This window comes from Oratosquilla oratoria, chromosome 2 (assembly GCF_046742065.1).
Source record: "Oratosquilla oratoria isolate Oo_2021 chromosome 2, ASM4674206v1, whole genome shotgun sequence".
Lineage (NCBI taxonomy): Eukaryota > Metazoa > Arthropoda > Malacostraca > Stomatopoda > Squillidae > Oratosquilla > Oratosquilla oratoria.
Window position 1 is genome coordinate 27,981,686 of NC_134778.1, and position 20,125 is coordinate 28,001,810.

Genomic DNA, 20,125 nt, shown 5'->3' on the forward strand with positions numbered 1-20,125 from the left:
AACATATTTCTCTGTTCTCTCTCTTCCCACGAAGCCGTTTTAGGAGCCACATAATATATCACAAACTTCTTGCTCTGCTTATCCCTGTCCTCTGTTTCCATCATAATCATCTCCACTCTATTCTTTCCATATGTGACATTCCTCACATTTATATCCTTCTTAATCAGGAACATAACTTGTTTTACTTCTCTGTTTCTAATCCAATAATTAAATGCGCCATGTCCTACATTGTTGGGTGGTAATGGACCTTTCAATTTTGTCTCCAAAATTCCAATTATGTCAGGTTCTTTTTCCTTCAGGTCATCATTCAGTTCATTCAAGACTGTTATTAAACCATCTATATTTATGAAAGACACTTTTAATTTTCTGTTACCTCCATCTTGTTTCCTGTTTCCCTCCTGTTTTTCTCTGGTATGAACCATTTCCTCACCTTCATATCCACTACTCTCCAATAGAATTTTTCTTTGACTCTGTTCTGTTCTCGCTTTTTTTCCTTAGCTTCTATTATTTTTGTTTTCTCTTCCTCTCTTTCCTCTTTATTCATCTCTTTTTATCCATACCTGTTTGTACTGATCACTTTTTGCTAGTTTCCCTGTTTTTGATAAGACATTCTCTGTTGTCTTTTGTGACCTGAATTTAACGTCAATTGGTCTGGTCTTGTCTATACTGTATTTCCCTGTTCTATATATTTCTTCAATTTCTTTCTCTATTTCTTGTTCATCTTCTTGAACTATTTTAATACCTTGTTTACTTTTTCCTTCTCGTCCCTTACTCTTGTAGTACTATTTGGATTATGCTTCTCTTCCATTCCTAATATAATTATACATTTCTTTTTATCTGCTAATCTCTTACTATATTCTCCTTCTCTTTCATCACTTTAATAACTGTGTCCTTATTGTGTTCTTTCATCTGTTGTTTCTCTATATCTTTAGATTCAATTTTGTTATCCTCTTGGACTTTTTTCCAACCACTTACCTCTTTTGCTATGGACTCTTTATTCTCTTTATTATTCCTCCTTAATTCCTCATTCTCATCCTTTACCTCTCTTAACTGTCTTTTTAATTCTTCTATTTCTTTATCTAGGTTTTGGTTCTCCTTTAGTTCTTCCAGTTTATCAACTCTTTGTGTAATTAGTGTGAGCTGGCTAAACCTAACCTTCCATGATTCGTTCATTTTTGTTAGTTTTTCCTCTAGACTTGCTAATCGGGGGAGGTTGTCATCTCCTCCCTCATTGAATCCATATAAATAATTATCTCTACTATTGAGCTGCTCTTATCTACATTTCTACTCTTAATTCCTTTACTTGTTCGACATCAGCTGTGTCGTCTGCACATCTTTTATTGTGGACACCCTTTCTGACGTTTGAGGTTTGTGCCTCCTCTTCCTCATTTCCTTCCATTATCCTCAATGATGTCTCCTTTTTTTTTTTTTTTTTTTTTTTTTTTTTTTTAATCTGCCCACTACACGAGCTTTCTCCTTCCCTACTAATATAATACAGATACTCCATCGTCGCTGAAATCAACGATAATTGCGTGGTTTTTTTTTTTTTGGAGTTTCAATCTTCGCCGTCAATCCGACGTGTGTGTGTGTCATTGTGACAAATGAAAATTAGATCCACTGCAAGAACTCGAACCTCTGCCTTAGCGACTGATTATCTCCTTCTCTCTTCCTCTCTTATGTTTCATGTTTCTGCTCCATACAGTGCTGTTGGCACAATCACTCCTTCATACAGTCTCTTCTTAGCATCCATTTCCAAATGTCTATTCCTCATTACACTTCTTAATCCACCAAGGCATTTACTCGCTTCTCTCAATCTACATTCTACCTCCACCTCCACTCCACCTTTTCCTGCCACATTTGCACCCAAGTATCTAAAACTATCCACTTCCTCCAGTTGCTCTCCCTTTATGCTCACTTCCAGTCTGCTGCCCCTTTCACCGCTTGTATATCTCATCACCTTATTTTTACCCATATTTATCTTCAGCTTTCTTCTCTCACACTCTCAAACTTTATCACCAACGTCCTAAATCCCTCCTCCGATCCTGCCACAAGCGCAGTGTCGTCCGCAAACAACAGCTGGCTCACCTTCCACTTTTCTCCATTTTATTTAACCATCTCCAATCCCTGACCCACCACCCTTGTATTTACCTCTCGCACCACCCCATCCATGTACAAGTTGAACAGCCAGGGTGACATAACGCATCCTTGACGAAGTCCCAACTTTACCTCGAACCACTCACTCTCTCCATTTCTAATCCTGACACATGCTCTACTACTCTCGTAAAGACTCTTGACAGCTCCTAGAAGCTTTCCTCCTATTACGTATATCCTCAAAACCTCCCACAGTGCCTTCCTGTCTACCCTGTCGTAAGCCTTTTCCAGATCCATAAAACCCCAAAAAAACATCCTTCCCCTTTCCTATAGCTTTCTCACATATCTGTCTTACCACACAAATCTGATCTACGCAACCTCTACCCGTCCTAAATCCACACTGTTCTTCACCCATTACTCCCTCTGTTCCTCTCCTAATTCTCTCAATCAAGATCTTCCCATAAACCTTCCCAACTACACTTAACAAGCTAATCTCTCTGAAACTACTACACTCACACTTGTCCCCTTTCCCTTGTAAAGTGGAACTATACAGGCACTCCTCCAGTCCTCCGGCACTCTACCCTCTCTCCAACAAACATTAAATAACCTCACCAGCCAGTCCACTATCACTGTACATCCTTTTTTTAGACATTCTGCATGGCATCCATCCAGACCAGGTACCTTACCTGCTTTCATCATCTTAACAACTGCCTTCACTTCATCTTTCCTTATTTCTCCTCCATTTTCCTCACTCACCACGGTCATTTTTTTTAGCATTTCCCACTGCAACTACCTTTCCCTCCCTATCCTCCTTCACATTTAGCAACTCCCTAAAATATTCTGCCCATCTTCCCCTTACTGCCTTCTCCATTATCATCTCTCCATCTGCACCTTTTACCTTTTCTTCTCTACTTGATTCGCCTCCTCTTCCTCGTGTAATTTCTCTCCAAAACATATTTTTATTACTTTCAAAATTTTCTGTCATACTCTTACCCCATTTCACATCTGCTCTCCTCTTTGCCTCCTTTACCTTGTGCTTTACTTCTCTTTTCTTTTCTTTGTACCTCTCATATTATTGTCAAATAACAACATTTATAGTATAGTAACAGTGTCATCTTGATAGGGTCGCTGGATTCGTTTAAAATACAATATTGTAATATTGGACTCGAAACCGAGGGGGTCCCCCTGCGCTAATGTGCTGCGAGCAACAACCAGAAACATCCTTAAGAAACAAGAGCCTGTATAGTTATTAGTGGAACTGTGAATTTAAGAAAAAGCATGTGCTTCACAACGAAACAAGAACAGTGGAAAGTACATGTGGTAAGTGCCAAACACACAGAACTTTTGGTAGGAGTTTATTGCGTAAGTCTACACACAAGTATGGCAGAAAGTAATCTGTCACAAGCGAAAGCTTGGGGGCCTAGCATTGGCATCATGACGCGCCCGTGCCCTACTTCCTGATACATTGTTGCCAGGCGGGAAAAAGATTAGGCAAAACAATACATACAAACATCTCTAGGTATATACATAAGAATATATAGAAACAAGAGAACAATTACATATAATGAGGAATATGCATGCAAAAGGGTTGAGGGTAACATTATATTAAATACCTTAATGCTATGGAACGTAAAATTGGCCTGTAGCGTACGCCTAATGACGTATATATAATCGGTTATATAATTGTGTATAGGGCACTTATATAATGTAATGAGTACATAGGCTTACTTATACAATACATTTACAATGAATATATGATGATATTAAGTACTCATGTATAATAAAGAAGTGTTACATATACAATAAAGGAGATACATATACAATAAATATATACAATAATTAAGTAAGGAAGGGCTTTCCTATATACACATACAATTTTTTGTATAATTATGCATAAAAATGCCCATATATCAGTAGCAGCACTACAATATAAAACAGATACATGAAGTGAAATCATCTCCATGTGGGGAAAACGATTTACATGATTGAAACAGCAAGTTGAAAAACCTCAGCATGTACAAAATCACAAACAAACCCACAATCAACCAAACTGAAACTGCATGAATAACAACCACGAAATTCCTCAAAGTGTCTCCAATCAAACTGATTGAAGTTTGTAGTTGCCAAGAACGCAATTTCGCCTAAAATATGCATCTTGCTTATGGACACTACATACCAAACTTGCACGGACAACGAAGGCTGTAAAATTGAAACTTCAATTTATTTTATTTAATTAGTTTGAATTGATTTCATCTATTGCGTCTTTAAGAAATTACTCAGTCTCATTAGTCATTAATATCAGTTATATCTGGTTTTCCATATAAATACGATCCATTCATATTGGTACTATCTCAAATATGACAGAGAAAAAATCAACGTGGGTAGAAGATAAGAATGAATGCGAAGAAAAGTTTAAGAGTTAAGAACTATGATGAAGTTTGGAGTGTGACAGAGGTCAAATGTGATATAACTTGGGTGCGTCATATATATATATATATATATATTATATATATATATATAATATATATGTATATATAAATTGCACTACAATAATGTATAATAACCTATTATAAAGTATTATTATATTATCAGTATTAAAGCAATGATTGGTATTAACTAAAAATGTTTATTAGCATAACCATTGATACAATGTAATTTTGTATTTTGAAATTATTTTTAAATGGTCTCTTCTACTCCCGCAGTAAACATTCACCGACCCCCTGATTAATTATTCATCGATCCCCTTTCGACCCCTTGGCTATTCATTGACCCCTTGGATGTTCCGATTGACCACTTTGAGAACCCCTGGTCTATATACTTTGGGAATGATATTGTTGCCTGGCCACGCCTGGCCACGCCCTATCTTAGATAGGCTATGCATATATACGTCACACATTACAGATAGGCTATCTGTAATGTGTGACATTTCTACAACGGGTTACAGGTGCTGTGAGGCGTGGGTCATATATAATGAAAACAGTTGAATTTGCATAACGCCGTAATAATACACATATATTGTCCTCATTTCAGATGGGGAGGAGGTTATGGTATGGCCATTAAAAATTCCACTTAATAAAATTATTTTAATGAGTGTTCTAATTTTTCAATTTGCTCATTTCAGTTGGGGGGGGGCACTTTTTTTGCACCCCTTGGCGCCGCCGCTGATGAGGTTCCATGTAAATTGTATAAATGGACTCATGATTGATAACCATTGGTATGAAAATTACTTATAACTGCTGATATGAAATTCAAAGAAGAGCTATCTATCAGCTATTTATGTCCCAGAAAGTCTTCTAAAGCCTTGTTTCCATGGAACTAGTTTAGCAACCGTTAGTGCTAGTGACATGCAAACTACCCCTCCACCTGCCCAATGTCAACTGAAACTTCGTAAACTTGCTTCAAAACTATCCTAGTGTCAACGCTTAGTTGTCGTTAGGGAAACTAACTTGCAACTAACACTAACGGCCACTAAACTATCCCCGTCTCGCGGAGGCATAAGATGAATCAAATTGACAGGAGAGAGGACAAACGTCCAAGAAGAGAATCATTATATGGGGATTATTCGTCCAACAGGTTTCCGAGTGTCTACAGGTGTGTAATGGAGTATCTGTGGAGACTTCTGTAGGCGGTTACTGAGTGGACGCCGCGATGATGGAAAGCGTGGAAAAGGGAGACCAGACAGAAGGTGGAGAGATGATATAGAGAAGTTTACAGGAGTGATGGGGCAGTGGTTTGCGCGGTCGTGTGAATCATGGAATGCTATGAAGGAGGCCTTTATTCAGCAGTGGACTCAGAATGGCTGATTTGATTGATTGACTGTAGGCGGAGGAGAGGTGATGAGGATATGGGAGTAGGGGTGAGGGAAACAGAGAGGGGGAATGGTTGAGGAAAAGGGTGGAGATCACCGCGGGGTGAGGTGGAGGGAAGAGAGGGGTAGGTGAAGGGGGGAGGGAGGGGAGAAGAGAGAATTAGGAGGAAAAAAAGAGGAGTGTGAGGTTAAGGGTGAGAATGGATATGTGGGTGAGGTTAGCTTAGGCACCTTAACTTACACTCTCTGGAAAGACGCAGGGTGCGAAGTGATCTAATAGAGGTTTTCAAGTGGATCAAAGGTTTTAACAAGGGTGAGGCAAACAAGGTCATCATATTAAAACTACAGGGCAGGACTCGCAATGATGGATCTAAACTGGGCAAATTTAGATTTACTTAGGAAATAGGCAAGAATTGGTTTACTAATAGGGTGGCCAACGAATGGAATACACTTAGTAACCATGTAGTGAGCGCTGAAACTATCAGTTGTTCTAAGAAACGGTTAGACAATCTTATGGATGGGGATGACAAATGGTGATAGATATGGAGCTGCCTAGTGCAGGCCTTATGGTCTCTTGCAGTCTCCTTCATTCTTATGTTCTTACTGGCCAAATTACCCGCGCGTTCCTGCGAGTTCGTGAATAATCCATAACCTAACCATACCATACCCACCCTTAACCATAACCAAAATATTTTATTCTACTGAAATATAGCTTTAAACACTCCCCCTCCCAGGTGTGCGCCCCCCTACCCGAAGGTTGGAAAACCCTAGTTTGAAAATACATGCATACACAAACAAAAATATCATGTACACATTTTTGGCGTGCGTGTGTGAGTGTGTGTGTGTGTGTGTGGATTGACAATACATGTCTACAGCTAAAAGGTGAAGAAATATATCTAGTTTATTTATCTATAGAATATATATGGTTATAGGAGTTTATTTGCAAAAACCTAGGAGGAATTTGTAAATAAATTTCCGCCCGCACTAGAATTAAATAAAAATAACCAATATTTCAACATTTAGTAAAATTATACAATCATCTTACATTTGCATGATTTTTTTCTTACAAAAGCTATCATGGTTTGTGGCAACATTAATTTCACAAATATGAAAAATATTTATAAACACATACAATGGTTTGTTTAATCATAGTAATTCTTAGGCTACAAAAATAATACGCAACTTAAGGGGGGACTACAGTAGTGGCGTGTTCTCTCACCATAGACCATCTAACTTTAACCCTTAACCCTAACCAAAATGGTTTTCTTTTAGATTAAATATAGATTTAAATACTCCCCCTCCCAGGTGTGCTCCCCCCCCTCCCGAAGGTTGGGAAACCCTAGTTTGAAAATACATGCATACACAAACACAAATATCATATGTACACATTCTTTTGCGTGCGTGTGTGTATGTGCATGTGTGTGTGTGTGTGGATTGACAATAAATGTCTACAGCTAAAAGGTGAAGAAATGTATCTAGTTTATTTATCTTCAGAATATATATGGTTATAGGGGTTTATCTGCAAAAACGTAGGAGTTTGTGAATAAACTATTTCCGCCCGCACTAAAATTAAATGAAAATAACCAATATTTCAACATTTGGTAAAATTATACAATCATTTTACATTAACATGCTTTCTTCTTACAAAAGCTATCATGGTTTGTGGCAACATTAATTTCACAAATATAAATAATATTTATGGACACATACAATGGTTTGTTTAATCATATTAATTCTTAAGTCACAAAAAATACTACGCGACTTAAGGGGATACTACAGTAGTGGCGTGTTCCCACACCATAAACCTCCTAACTTTAACCCTTAACCCTAACCAAAATATTCTTTTTAAATGAAATATAGTTATCCTATTACCTGAAGTGATAGGGTATCAGAATATATATGGCTATGGGGGTCTATCTCTAAAACCCTAGGAGGAGTTCGTGTACAAACAAACAAATAAACAAACAGACAGAGGCTACTACTTTATTATAATAGATGTTGAAGAGAGTCATATAGAGAGAAGGGGAAAAGAGGAAAAGGAGGACGAGGATGAGGTTGAAAGGACTAGTGAAGGAGGTAGGAGAGAGGGTTGGTTGTGAGATGAGGATAAGGATGAGGCTAAGGATAAGCTTGAAGGTTAGCGTGAGTGTAAGGGTGAGGATGAGTTTAAAGTGAGAGTGGTAGAAGACGAAGGAGAGGGAGTGGGAGAGGAGGTGTAAGAGTTATTTGGAGCTCGCTGGCTGAGCGGGTTAGGGCGTCGTTACTTGCGGCGAAGGTCGAGGTGAGGGCGGTTCGAATCCTGCCACTGGCGAGGTTGAACCAAGGGCATGGCTCATTAAATTCCACGCTACAAAGCCCTCTGTGAGATGCACCGTCCTAGCCTCCCGATAAGGGTGTGTGCGTGACGTTAAACCATATCATATATTCGGACCGTTTACGAGAGGACATGTCGCCTGGTGATTTAATTCATCCGAAGGAATCTCTCTAGGAAGAGGAAGTGGTGGTGGGGGCTTCACTGCATTGTTAAACAAGCTAATGATGGAAATCATGTTGCTTTGGATATTCATAATAGGGCTATCTTCCCTTATAAACATAGCTTCTAAAAGCTTAAGTTTATGTGCATCCCTATTGCTTGCTATAATCCTGGTGTTCTTAACTAGGCATTCCAACCCAAAAACTAGCTCATTGGTAATACAAAACAACCTGAATAGTAATACTGAGACCATGTCTAAAACCAACATAGTGTACGAATTTAGATGTCTTACCGGGGACTGCCATTTAATGGATGGGGATGACAGGTGGTGATAGATACGGAGCTGCCTAGTGTAGGCCTTATGGTCTCTTGCAGTGTCCTTCATTCTTATGTTCTTACTAGCCAAATTACCCGCGCGTTGCTGCGAGTTCGCCGTGCGTGTGTGAGTGGATTGACAATACACGTCTACAGCTAAAAGATGAAGAAATATATCTAGTTTATTTGTCTACAGAATATATATGGTTATAGGGGTTTATTTGCAAAAACCTAGGAGGAGTTTGTAAATAAAAATTTTTTCGCCCGCACTAGAATTAAATAAAAATAACCAATATTTCAACATTTGGTGAAATTATACAATCATCTTACATTTGCATGATTTTTCTTACAAAAGCTGTCATGGTTTGTGGCAACATTAATTTCACAAATATAAATAATATATATGGACACATACAATAGTTTGTTTAATCATATTAATCCTTAGGTTACAAAAATAATACGCGACTTAAGGGGGACTACAGTAGTGGCGTGTTCCCTCACCATAGACCATCTAACTTTAACCCTTAACCCTAACCAAAATAATTTTCTTTTAAATCAAGTATAGCTTTAAACACTCCCCCTCCCAGGTGTGCGCCCCCCACCCGTCCTGAAGGTTGGGAATCCCTAGTTTGAAAATACATGCATACACAAACAAAATCATATGTATATATTCTTTTGCGTGTGTGTATGTGCATGTGTATGTGTGTGTGTGTGTGTGTGTGTGTGTGTGTGTGTGTGTGTGTGTGTGTGTGTGTGTGTGTGTGGATTGACAATAAATGTCTACAGCTAAAAGGTGAAGAAATGTATCTAGTTTATTTATCTTCAGAATATATATGGTTATAGGGGTTTATCTGCAAAAACGTAGGAGTTTGTGAATAAACTATTTCCGCCCGCACTAAAATTAAATGAAAATAACCAATATTTCAACATTTGGTAAAATTATACAATCATTTTACATTAACATGCTTTCTTCTTACAAAAGCTATCATGGTTTGTGGCAACATTAATTTTACAAATATAAATAATATTTATGGACACATACAATGGTTTGTTTAATCATATTAATTCTTAAGTCACAAAAAAATACTACGCGACTTAAGGGGATACTACAGTAGTGGCGTGTTCCCACACCATAAACCTCCTAACTTTAACCCTTAACCCTAACCAAAATATTCTTTTTAAATTAAATATAGTTATCCAAGTACCTGGAGTGATAGGGTATCAGAATATTTATGGCTATGGGGGTCTATCTCTAAAACCCTAGGAGGGGTTCGTGTACAAACAAACAAATAAACAAACAGGCAAACAAACAGAGATTCCTACTTTATTATAATAGATGTTGAAGAGAGTAATATAGAGAGAAGGGAAAAGGAGGACGAGGATGAGGTTGAAAGGACTATACTCGGTGCATCGAACACTGGCCGTTAGGGCGGAGCACGGGGATTCCCCCTGTGTTGCCACATATAATTATTTTATAATTCTATTTCATTTTAAATTTTATTTTATAGTTTTATAATGTTACCACATATAATTATATTATAATTTTTTGTTACACACCACCACTGAGGTAAAAATCAAAGCAATTTTTTCTATACAAAGGTTTCGTTTCCTCGAGTCGTGGACATGCCACGAAAATTAACACAATTTCTGATTGTTAGTGTGTTATGTATAGGGCCTATAGTACTTAAAGAAAAATTCGTCCCACCCCCATTTTTAATCATGTTCTATTTTTTTTTTTTTTCTATAGGTCATGGATCGCTTCCTAATTCCCCACAAGAGGCAACGAGTTAATGACGACGATCAAGAACCATGTACTTCTAGTTCTACTGAAAATCCGGAGTTGGAAGAGAATGTGGATGATGACAGTACCCAGAATAACACAAGACGTCCTCCAGGGCCAAACAACATCAGCCTGATGCCAGATAGTGAGCCTACCTGTCCTGATTTGAAGAAATATCCTTCACACATGCAAGGTGGTCAGACAAGATCATTCAGTAAAAGTTGGCACCAACAATATTCTTGGCTTGAATATTCCGTGGTCAAAGATGCAGTTTACTGTTTGCGTGTCGTCATTTTACAACTTCCCATCTTGGTCGAGCTGAACAATCATTCATCCACAACGGATTCAAGAATTGGAAGAAGGCAACCATGTCTCTGAAGGCTCATGATACTTCAGCTTGTCATAAATTTGCGATGCAAGCTTGGGGAGAATTCAAATTGCAGAAAGTTACAAAGGGAAACAATTTATCAAGCCATTGATGCTGGGCATGCCAAGACAGTGGCGGAAAATCGGCGGTACATTAGAGCAGTTATTGATGTACTTCTCTATACAGCATGTCAAAATGCTGCCCAGAAAGGGCACAGAGAAGGGGATGAATCCGACAATTGAGGAAACTTTTTGGAATTACTTAATGTGCTATTCAAATATGATCATACAGTTGCAAAAAAAGTTAACGGTCCGGGGAATGCAAAATATACTCACCACGATATACAGAATGAATTATTTGAAATAATGGCAGGTATGATCAGAAAGGAGATAAGTGATGAGGTGAAACAAGCAGAGCACTTTGCCATCCTGGTGGACGAAACGAAGGATATAGCGAAGAAGGAGCAGATCTCTATTGTTGTGAGGTATCTCCATGATCGGGAGCTTCATGAAGAATTCTTAGATTATACACCGGCTGAAGGCCTTGGTGCAGAATCGTTACTCCAGAAGATAAAAGAAACTTTAGCCAAATGTAAAATTGACCACAATACCTGTGTCGGTCAGTGCTATGGTGTAGCGGCAGTTATGTCGGGTTGCACCAATGGGGTCCAAAAAATATTCAGAAGAGATGTTTCACAGGCTGTATACATCCACTGCTATGCTCATAGGCTAAACCTCGTTTTAGTTGACTGTGAACAATATAAGGTCATCTCTGAGTTTTTCGTCACAATCCAATCACTGTGTACAATTTTTTCTCTTCGTTGGTGGTGCATCAGGAATTTCTAAAATTCCAAAAGGAGCTGAACCCAGAAAGACCACGTATAGAACTCAAACGGTTATCGGACACCAGATGGGCATGGCAACACTCAGCCTGCCAAGCTGTTAAGAGGACCTTGCCTGCCATCGTTGCAACCCTAAAATATCTAATGGAAGGGGAAAATGTGGACAGGGCCCTTCTGGATCACCATTTTGTGACGAATCTAGTGTTCATGGAGAGTGCTGCATTTGACGAAAACCTTGTCAGATCAACTCCAGTCCCCCGATCTCCAGCTTGCCTCAGCAGTTGATTTAGTTGAAGCAGTGATGTCTAGTCTCACAGAGATGAGAAACGAAGAGAGCTGGGAGCAACTACGAAATCATGCTGAAGAATTGTGCCAGACTGTAGGGATTCGCAGACAACTTGCGCGTCAGAGGCAAAGGGCATCCCCACGATACTTGGATGAGTTTGTCATAACATCCGGCATAGGACAAGATGATGATTCGAATGACTCCGATGTTACCAAGAGACGGATTTACTACTTCGTGATAGACAAGTTTCTCAGTGAGTTGAGAAGAAGTTTTTCCGGCGATGCATGCCAGGTACTTGCATGCCAGGTACATGCCAGGTATCTGCCCTCAACCCCAATCATCCAACCTTTTTGAACAAGGAAAAGCTATCAGGAATGGCTGCAAATTACGGGGTGGAGGACAAAGATCTATCCGTAGAGCTGCACCAACTAAGAAGGTTGATTGCCAGAAAGCAGGAGCAGGGAATGGAAGTGGACACACCTATGCAACTTGCCATTATGCTCCAACCGTACAAAGATGCATTCATAGATTTGAATAAGCTATTACATATTAGTCTCTTCCAGTTAACTCAGCATCATGTGAAAGAAGCTTTTCGTGCCGAAAGCAACTGAAAACCTACTTGCGTATCAACAGCGGTGACAAACGTACCAGTAATCTTGGAGTATTAAACATCAATTCCCAAAGAGCAAAGATGTTAGACAGGGATATGATTATCGATGCATTTGCTGCCAACCATAATAATAGGCGTATAATTTTAAAGTAGGTGGAACGATGTATTTCCTGAGATATATCATCGTGAGTTTCTCTTCTTGTTTAACTTTATCTGTTTATGGTTGAAATCCATGAAATGTCAAAACATCAAGGATTTACTGGCTTTTTGAAATGAAGGACAATGTATGAAGAAAACATGTATTTCTATCTGTTTTTAAAACTGAAATAAGCTTTAATGTGTTTATAATACCTTACTTAATAACATATTAATTTTGCACCCCTCTACCCCCCCCCCCCCCGGATTTGGCCGCCATCTTGAAAAAATGGCGACCAAAAACAGTTTTTTCCAAATATCTCACTAGAAACTAATTTTAACGAAAAATGTATCGAAACAAAATTTATTCTACATAAAATTTTCTACAAAAGTTATTTTATTCAATTTTGTGATATACCTCACTGTTTTTGCGCTTAATGTGCGAAAAGATTGTGTTTATCTTTATTTGATACCTACAGTGCACAAAGATCATATAATAATTTCCTTTGTATGCTATACTGAATAAAATATCTAAGTTCCTAACTTGATTATAGTCTTTCTTTTGTTTCAGAACTATTAAAATAGATAGTTAAAGCTTCAGTGAAACCCCAGGCAGTTGTTGGTGCAAAATGTCTTCATTGGGGAAATGTTTAATATGCGATGGACAGCTTTCTGTGGGTGAGACTAGAGAAGTTAAAGAGAAAGGAATAAAGACACTGATTGATTATAGCATTAAGTGGAAAGACGGAAAACATTCTCTGTTAGAAGGACTAAAAAGTGTGAAAGTGCATGAAAAATGTAGAAAAGTGTATACAAAAGAACGGAGAGCTGAAACTTTCCAAGCAAGGCAGAAAACCTCGCAAGTGCCGACAACGTCACTGAGAAGTCAAGAATTACAGTTTGATTTTCTTCATGATTGTCTCTTTTGTGGAAAAGATGCATCAAGTGACTTTTTGAAAAAAGAAAGCAAAAAATATTTAGGTGATCGTGAATCTGTGCACTGTATAGAGATGCTGCATGTTAAGGATACTATTTTGAAAGCTGGTGAAATGAGAAAAGATGAATGGGGCAAAGAAGTATGTACTCGTATATGTAACGTAGTGGATTTAGTTGCTGCTGAGGCAAGGTACCATTCAGCCTGCATGAAAAAATTCTACCAAACATCTTCTGGTATGAAACGTGGTCGTCCCAAAAGCTCTACGGTTTCTGAGGCAATGAGTCATGCTTTTAACTACTTGGAGGAAAATCGAGAGGAATGCCAGTTTACTTTCAGTGAGATTTTTTCAGAATATGAGGGTGAGCTACCAACTGATAAAACCATAAAATCTGAATTGATAGAGAGATATGGACATGATATTATTGTTTCTGTGAACAAAAATAGAAAACCAGTGATCTGTTTCCGTGACACAGGAAACAAAATTTTGACTGACGCTTGGTACGAAAATCATAGAAGTCATGACGAGAAGGAAGAACGGCTTCGGATTGTAAAGACTGCCGCCAGAATAATTGCTGAAGATATAAGATCGCAGATGTACGAAGCAGATCAGTATCCACCACCAGAAAATTTCCTAGAAGAATTGGATTCACTTATTCCAGAAACTCTCCAGTGCCTTGTTAAGACAATAGTCTTAAAAAACAAGAAAGGAAATAAAAGAAAATGGAATAGGAAATGTACAGCAATTTCACATGCTATCCTTACAGCAGCTAGACCAAATTCTTTCATATCTCCTCTACAAATAGGACTTGCTGTTCACTTAAGTCAGAAGTATGGCTCTAAGCATCTACTGAACGTGCTCTCTGCGTTGGGATTATGTGCGTCCTATGCTGAGGCAGCACTCTTTCAAGTATCTGCTTTGCAACATCCAGCCAAGGAACCTCCGAATGATTCATTTGCACAGTTTGTATTCGACAATGCAGATGTGAACATCTCTACTATTGATGGATTTAACACATTCCACAGTATGGGAGGAATTCAGTGTGTTACTCCTCAGAATAATATTACTTCAGATCAGCCAATCACTAGATTAACGAAGATCCCTAGTGCATCGTTTGTTGGGCAGTTTGGTCATAATCCTATTAAAACCTTTGAAAGTAAAAGTGTAAATGGACTCTTGAATATAAAAGTCAGGGATTTGGCAAGTATCAATCCAGTGTCCACTACTGTATCAATAACAACAACAGAGCTTTTATGGCTACTTGGAAAATGGCAAAAAAATGCAGAGTGCCCAGGTTGGAATGGTTACATGGAGAAATGTACAGCACACTTCCCATATGATGTGTCCCAGATCTCATATCTTCCCTTTACAAATGCTCCACCTACCAATTATGACACCATATACACAGTACTTAACCAAGCTGTAGAGAAATGCAACGAACTGAAGCAACAAAGTTGCTTTGTTACCTTTGATCAACCTTTGTACATCAAGGCCCGAGACATTGTGGAAATATGTGGTCAAGACTCACACCTAAATAATGTTATTGTACGTCTTGGTGGTTTCCACTTATGGATATCTTTTATGGGTGCAATTGGTTTCATCATGAATGGTAGTGGAATAAAAGAACTTTTTAGTACTGTTTATGCAAGTACATCTGTTGAAAAAATGTTAACTGGGCATGCTTATGCAAGAGCACTCAGGGCCCATACACTAGCACATGCTGCACTGTCTATGTTAATTTTTAATGAAATCGCTCTTTCCCCTGAAGAACAGTCAACAACAGAAGCAGTTTTACGAGAGACTGATTATTCAGACATTGACAGTGAGGTTATACAAAATGTACTGATTAAGTTCAATGATACCTTGGGTACGATGAAGAGTAAAGGTGCCACTGCAAAACTCTGGGTACAGTACTTTGAAATGGTAACATTGGTGAAACAATTCATTGAAGGAGAACGCTCGGGTAACTGGAAACTGCACCTGGACACGATCCAAAAAATGCTACCTTACTTTCATGCCAGTGGTCATTTTTTATATGCAAAATCAGCACACTTGTATTTACAAGACATGTATAACTTGAAGGGACGCCTGACCCCAAAGGAATTTCACAGCTCTAGCGCAAAAACGGTGCAACCTATGGAAAACATGACAGGGACAAATATTATAGGAAATTTTATGTAGATTATTTTTTGTTTCGACTACTTTCTCTGTAAAATGCATTTCAAGCGAGATATTTGGAAAAAACCGTTTTTTTTCAGCCATTTTTTCAAAATGGCGGCTAAATCCGGGAAGGTAGAGGGGTGCAAAATTAATACATTATTAAGAACCACATTAGGAAGAAAATAAAGCATATTGCAGCTTTCCTTAATTTTTTTCCTTATTCAACCCCCTATTGACTGGCCTATAAGTCTAGCAAGAGGATTACATTTTTGTTATCGAAATATGTAAATAGTTTCTAGGGAAGTGCTGTTTCAAAAGTGTTTGTTCAGCTATATATGAATTTCATTTTCATTCATATAAATGTTTTACAAACCGTAAAACCTTTTTGTTTCTGTTTTTATTTCATTTTTTGTTTATTCGACAATTGAAGAAATATAGCCCACTTCAAGTAATGTTTCATGAAGCAATTTACATGGGTTAAAAGGGTGATTAGATGCCAGGGCCCACAATACTATATAAGAAGCTTTTGAATTTCCACATTGGTCCTGAATTTCCTATGGCATGTACTGCATGATGAATTGGTCACAGTAAAAATATACACTTGATTTCCTTCCTTCCCCAATTACACAATTTGATGATTGACAGACAATTAATACCCTATTCATAGACATTTAATCCAGCTCAAGAAACCCTAGTCACAGCATGCCCAAAGTACCGTGAAATGTTTTGCAACCTAAGTGGAATAGCAGCTCGGTAAAGAGATAATAACAGACCTCCAGCAGTGGGTTTGGAAACTCGATATACCTCACTCGAACAATAGATAAGTGAGGTTAGAAAATAAACTTTTTACTGGGATCAAAACAGTACGGTATGCCTCCCATGTTCAGATGTTCGTGAATGATCATCATCTGAGTTTATTTTCTGAGACCACCCCCTCGTCAACATGTAGAGTCCCTCCTCAGCCCCCACCAAAAAATCCTAGCACAGCTCCCGTCAGGGCGGTGCCCCTGGACCCCACCAAGGACCCTAGGCTGGCCCCTTTGACCCCATGCCGGACCTTGGACTACGCCTTTCGGATTGCCGCTAACGCAGAAATTATAGTGCTATAAGCCATCCCAAGAATTTGCTCAGCCCCCCCTTAGCCTCCCCAACTAAAAATTCCTGGCGCCGCCGCTGCCTATCTTCCTTCACATTTAGCAACTCCCTAAAATACTCTGCCCATCTTCCTCTCACTGCCTTCTCTTCCATTATCACCTCTCCATGTGCACCTTTTACCTTTTCTTCTCTACTTGATTCGCCTCCTCTTCCTCTCTTAATTTCTTTCCAAAACATCTTTTTATTACTTTCAAAAATTTCTGTCATACTCTTACCCCATTTCACATCTGCTTTCCTCTTTGCCTCCTTTATCTTATGCTTTACTTCTCTTCTCTTTACTTTGTACCTCTCATACGATTCCCTCGACCTAGATTGTAACTAATCTATGAAAGCCTACTTCCTCTCTTCTACACCCTTCTTTGCTTTCTCATCCCACCACTCACTATCCTTCCTTCTTTTTCCTCCTTGTTCCACACACCATCTTTGCACACCTTATGACTCCCTCCTTGAACCATCCCCATTCCTCCTCCACTCCTAGTTCTACTCTATCCTTCACTCCCTCCCACTCCTCTCTCAGCTTCTTCTTATACTCCTTTTCTTTCTCATTTAAGCAGTTCACTCTAAGTACCTCCCTACCTTCTGCCCTTTTCCTATTTCTCCACCTATTCTCCACTCTCAACTTACCTTCCACCAGAAAATGATCTGATACTCCCCCAATCTCTTCCCATAGAACATGTACATACTTAACTCTTCCTACCATACTCCTGGTCACCACTATATAGTCCATTAACGCTCTATCTGCCACCCTTCCATCCACCACCCTCTCCCATGTGTACTTATGCTTGACTTTCTTCCTAAACACTGTATTTGCTATCATCAACTCTCTTTCGAGACACGTCTCCACCATTAACTCTCCACTACGATTTTTCATGGAACTCCATACTTCTCAATCACTCCGTCTATTGATTAATTTCCTACCCTAGTATTAAGGTCTCCCAATACAACTGCATTGACATTTCTCCCTAATCCCTCTATGCACTCATTTAAATCTATCCAAAAAGCCTCCCTTTCTTCTATGCTCTTCTCACTACCAGGCCCATACGCACTTACAAAAACCCACATCTCCCTTCCCAGCTTCACCTTCATCCACATCAACCTTGAAGAAACCTCCTTCCACTCCACTACATGCTTACCTATCTCTTAAATTACTAGTATAGCCACCCCTTCTCTCCCTTGTCCCTTCTTCACTCCTGAGAACCTCCCAACTACACTCCCAAAATCACACCCACCCCTCCCTTTCAACTTGGTTTCACTCAATACCAACACATTCATCTTTCTTCTCACAAACATACTGCCTATCTCTTCCCTTTTACTCTCACCTATACCACATCCACGCACATTAAAAGACCCAAACCTTAGGGTACTGGTTGGAAAATTCCTAGACTCTCTTATGCCTTTACTTTTTTTAGGAATGTCCTGTTTTTTGTCGCCTCTTATGACTCAAGTGGGAAGACTTGGTGGTAGCATTCTTTTCCCCCATCACAGAGTAGGCAAGAAAAGGAAACGGATATTCAGAGAAACGGTACAGGACAGTAACAAGGGGTTAGGGAACAGCATAACGGAGGGACAGTCGTAGTATAATAAAAGTGTCATAATTTCGCTATGAAGTCTTCCTCTATCACAGACAAAATTATGTGTGGCTCTGGTCCGTAGGGATGCCTCATATAGACCCTAAAGTATCTGCTACAATTATATATATATATTATATATATATATATATATATATATTTCATATATATATATATATATATATATATATATATATATATGTGTGTGTGTGTGTGTGTGTGTGTGTGTGTGTGTGTGTGTGTGTGTGTGTGTGTGTGTGTGTATAGTAGCACATTTGTAAATGTAGTAGCACATTTGTAAATAATAATCACGAAGAACCCACAGTCAGAATAAAAGGAAACTTAGAAGAAATTATAACTTCTATATTTCGGCTAATAGCTATAGCCCTCTTCAAGAAAGCCGAAATATAGAAGTTATACTTTCTTCTAAGTTTCCTTTTATTTCAACTGTGGGTTCTTCGTGATTATTACATGTACATATATATACATATACATTGGCCACACAACTCAAATTTGTCTCAAAGGCTTACATTTCATATGCAAAATGGTGCAATAAAATCGCACATTTCATGAGTACATAAGATGAACATATCGCGGGAAGTTTTGAACGATAATACTTTGATTTTAACAAAGAACACCAATAAGAGAAAATTAAAATGCTTGGAAACCGTATTATTAAGGAATTACCTACCAGCAATTGATATCCAATTAAATATCTATGGAACCTGGAGCTGTTTGGGGCATCCCACGGAACACCAAGAGGAAATTAAATCAAAGTACCTTTACTAGTTTATTTTGTACAGTGTATATTTGATCATGATTTGTATATTCGAAATAAAAGTACCAGAAGATGCCTAAAGCACAGGCGAAACGTCATAAGTAATGTATTTGTTTTCATTTCCAAATTCACTATGGTTTCATTTGGTGATATTGTGTTCTCCCTTCCTCCCACAGAAAAAAACATGGCGAGAAGGATAGAAAGTTTAAGGAATATATCCAATGCTGAGCATGCTGTATTATTTAGTAGAAAAAAGATATACATTTATATGCATGTGTATATGTATATATATATATATATATATATATATATATATATATATATATATATATATATATATATATATATATATATATATATATATATATATATATATACATATATCACGTGGACGTGCCTCCGGGTTAGTGTTGTGGCGGAATGTGGCATGCTTGTGGCTATGGCGATTTGTCTCGTATTGGCGTTTTAGTGTAGCGGATAATCTTTCATATCCTAACAAATTGTGCAAATTATGACTAAAGCATGAAATTTCTACCAGTGTTAGTAGATACCATAAGGATCATTTTAAGATCGGGAGGTAGTCAGATTTGACCTCTGAGGACCGTGAGAGGTCAATGACCTCCGCGGTCCGCAGAGGTCAAATCTGACTTCATGACTGAATGACACACTATTCAAATCCCTACGGCTTTTTTGTTTGAAGAGTGGGAACAAAACCGATTGCACCATTGGATTCAGCGTCGAATTCGCTATAAAAGTGTAGAGAGTGTTTTCTCGAATTTGTTTGTTTTTTTATTTTTTAAAAAAGTTTTTATAAAAAAATCTG

General features: G+C 38.4%; 1 protein-coding gene across 2 annotated transcripts in view; it reads left to right on the forward strand.

The window, feature by feature from the left end:
- Positions 1-12,908, forward strand: part of LOC143037936 (zinc finger MYM-type protein 1-like) — a 30,318-nt gene extending 17,410 nt beyond the window's left edge. Inside the window, exons 1-2 of one of the 2 annotated variants that reach the window (XM_076206627.1) lie at positions 3,333-5,305; positions 10,435-12,908. In XM_076206627.1, the coding sequence (XP_076062742.1) occupies positions 11,200-11,679 (480 nt within the window). In that variant the 5' untranslated portion in view covers positions 3,333-5,305; positions 10,435-11,199 and the 3' untranslated portion in view covers positions 11,680-12,908. Of the gene's footprint in view, positions 1-3,332; positions 5,306-10,434 lie in introns of those variants that run through there. The other variant, XM_076206636.1, reaches the window with a different exon arrangement.
- The last annotated feature ends 7,217 nt before the right edge of the window (positions 12,909-20,125 follow it).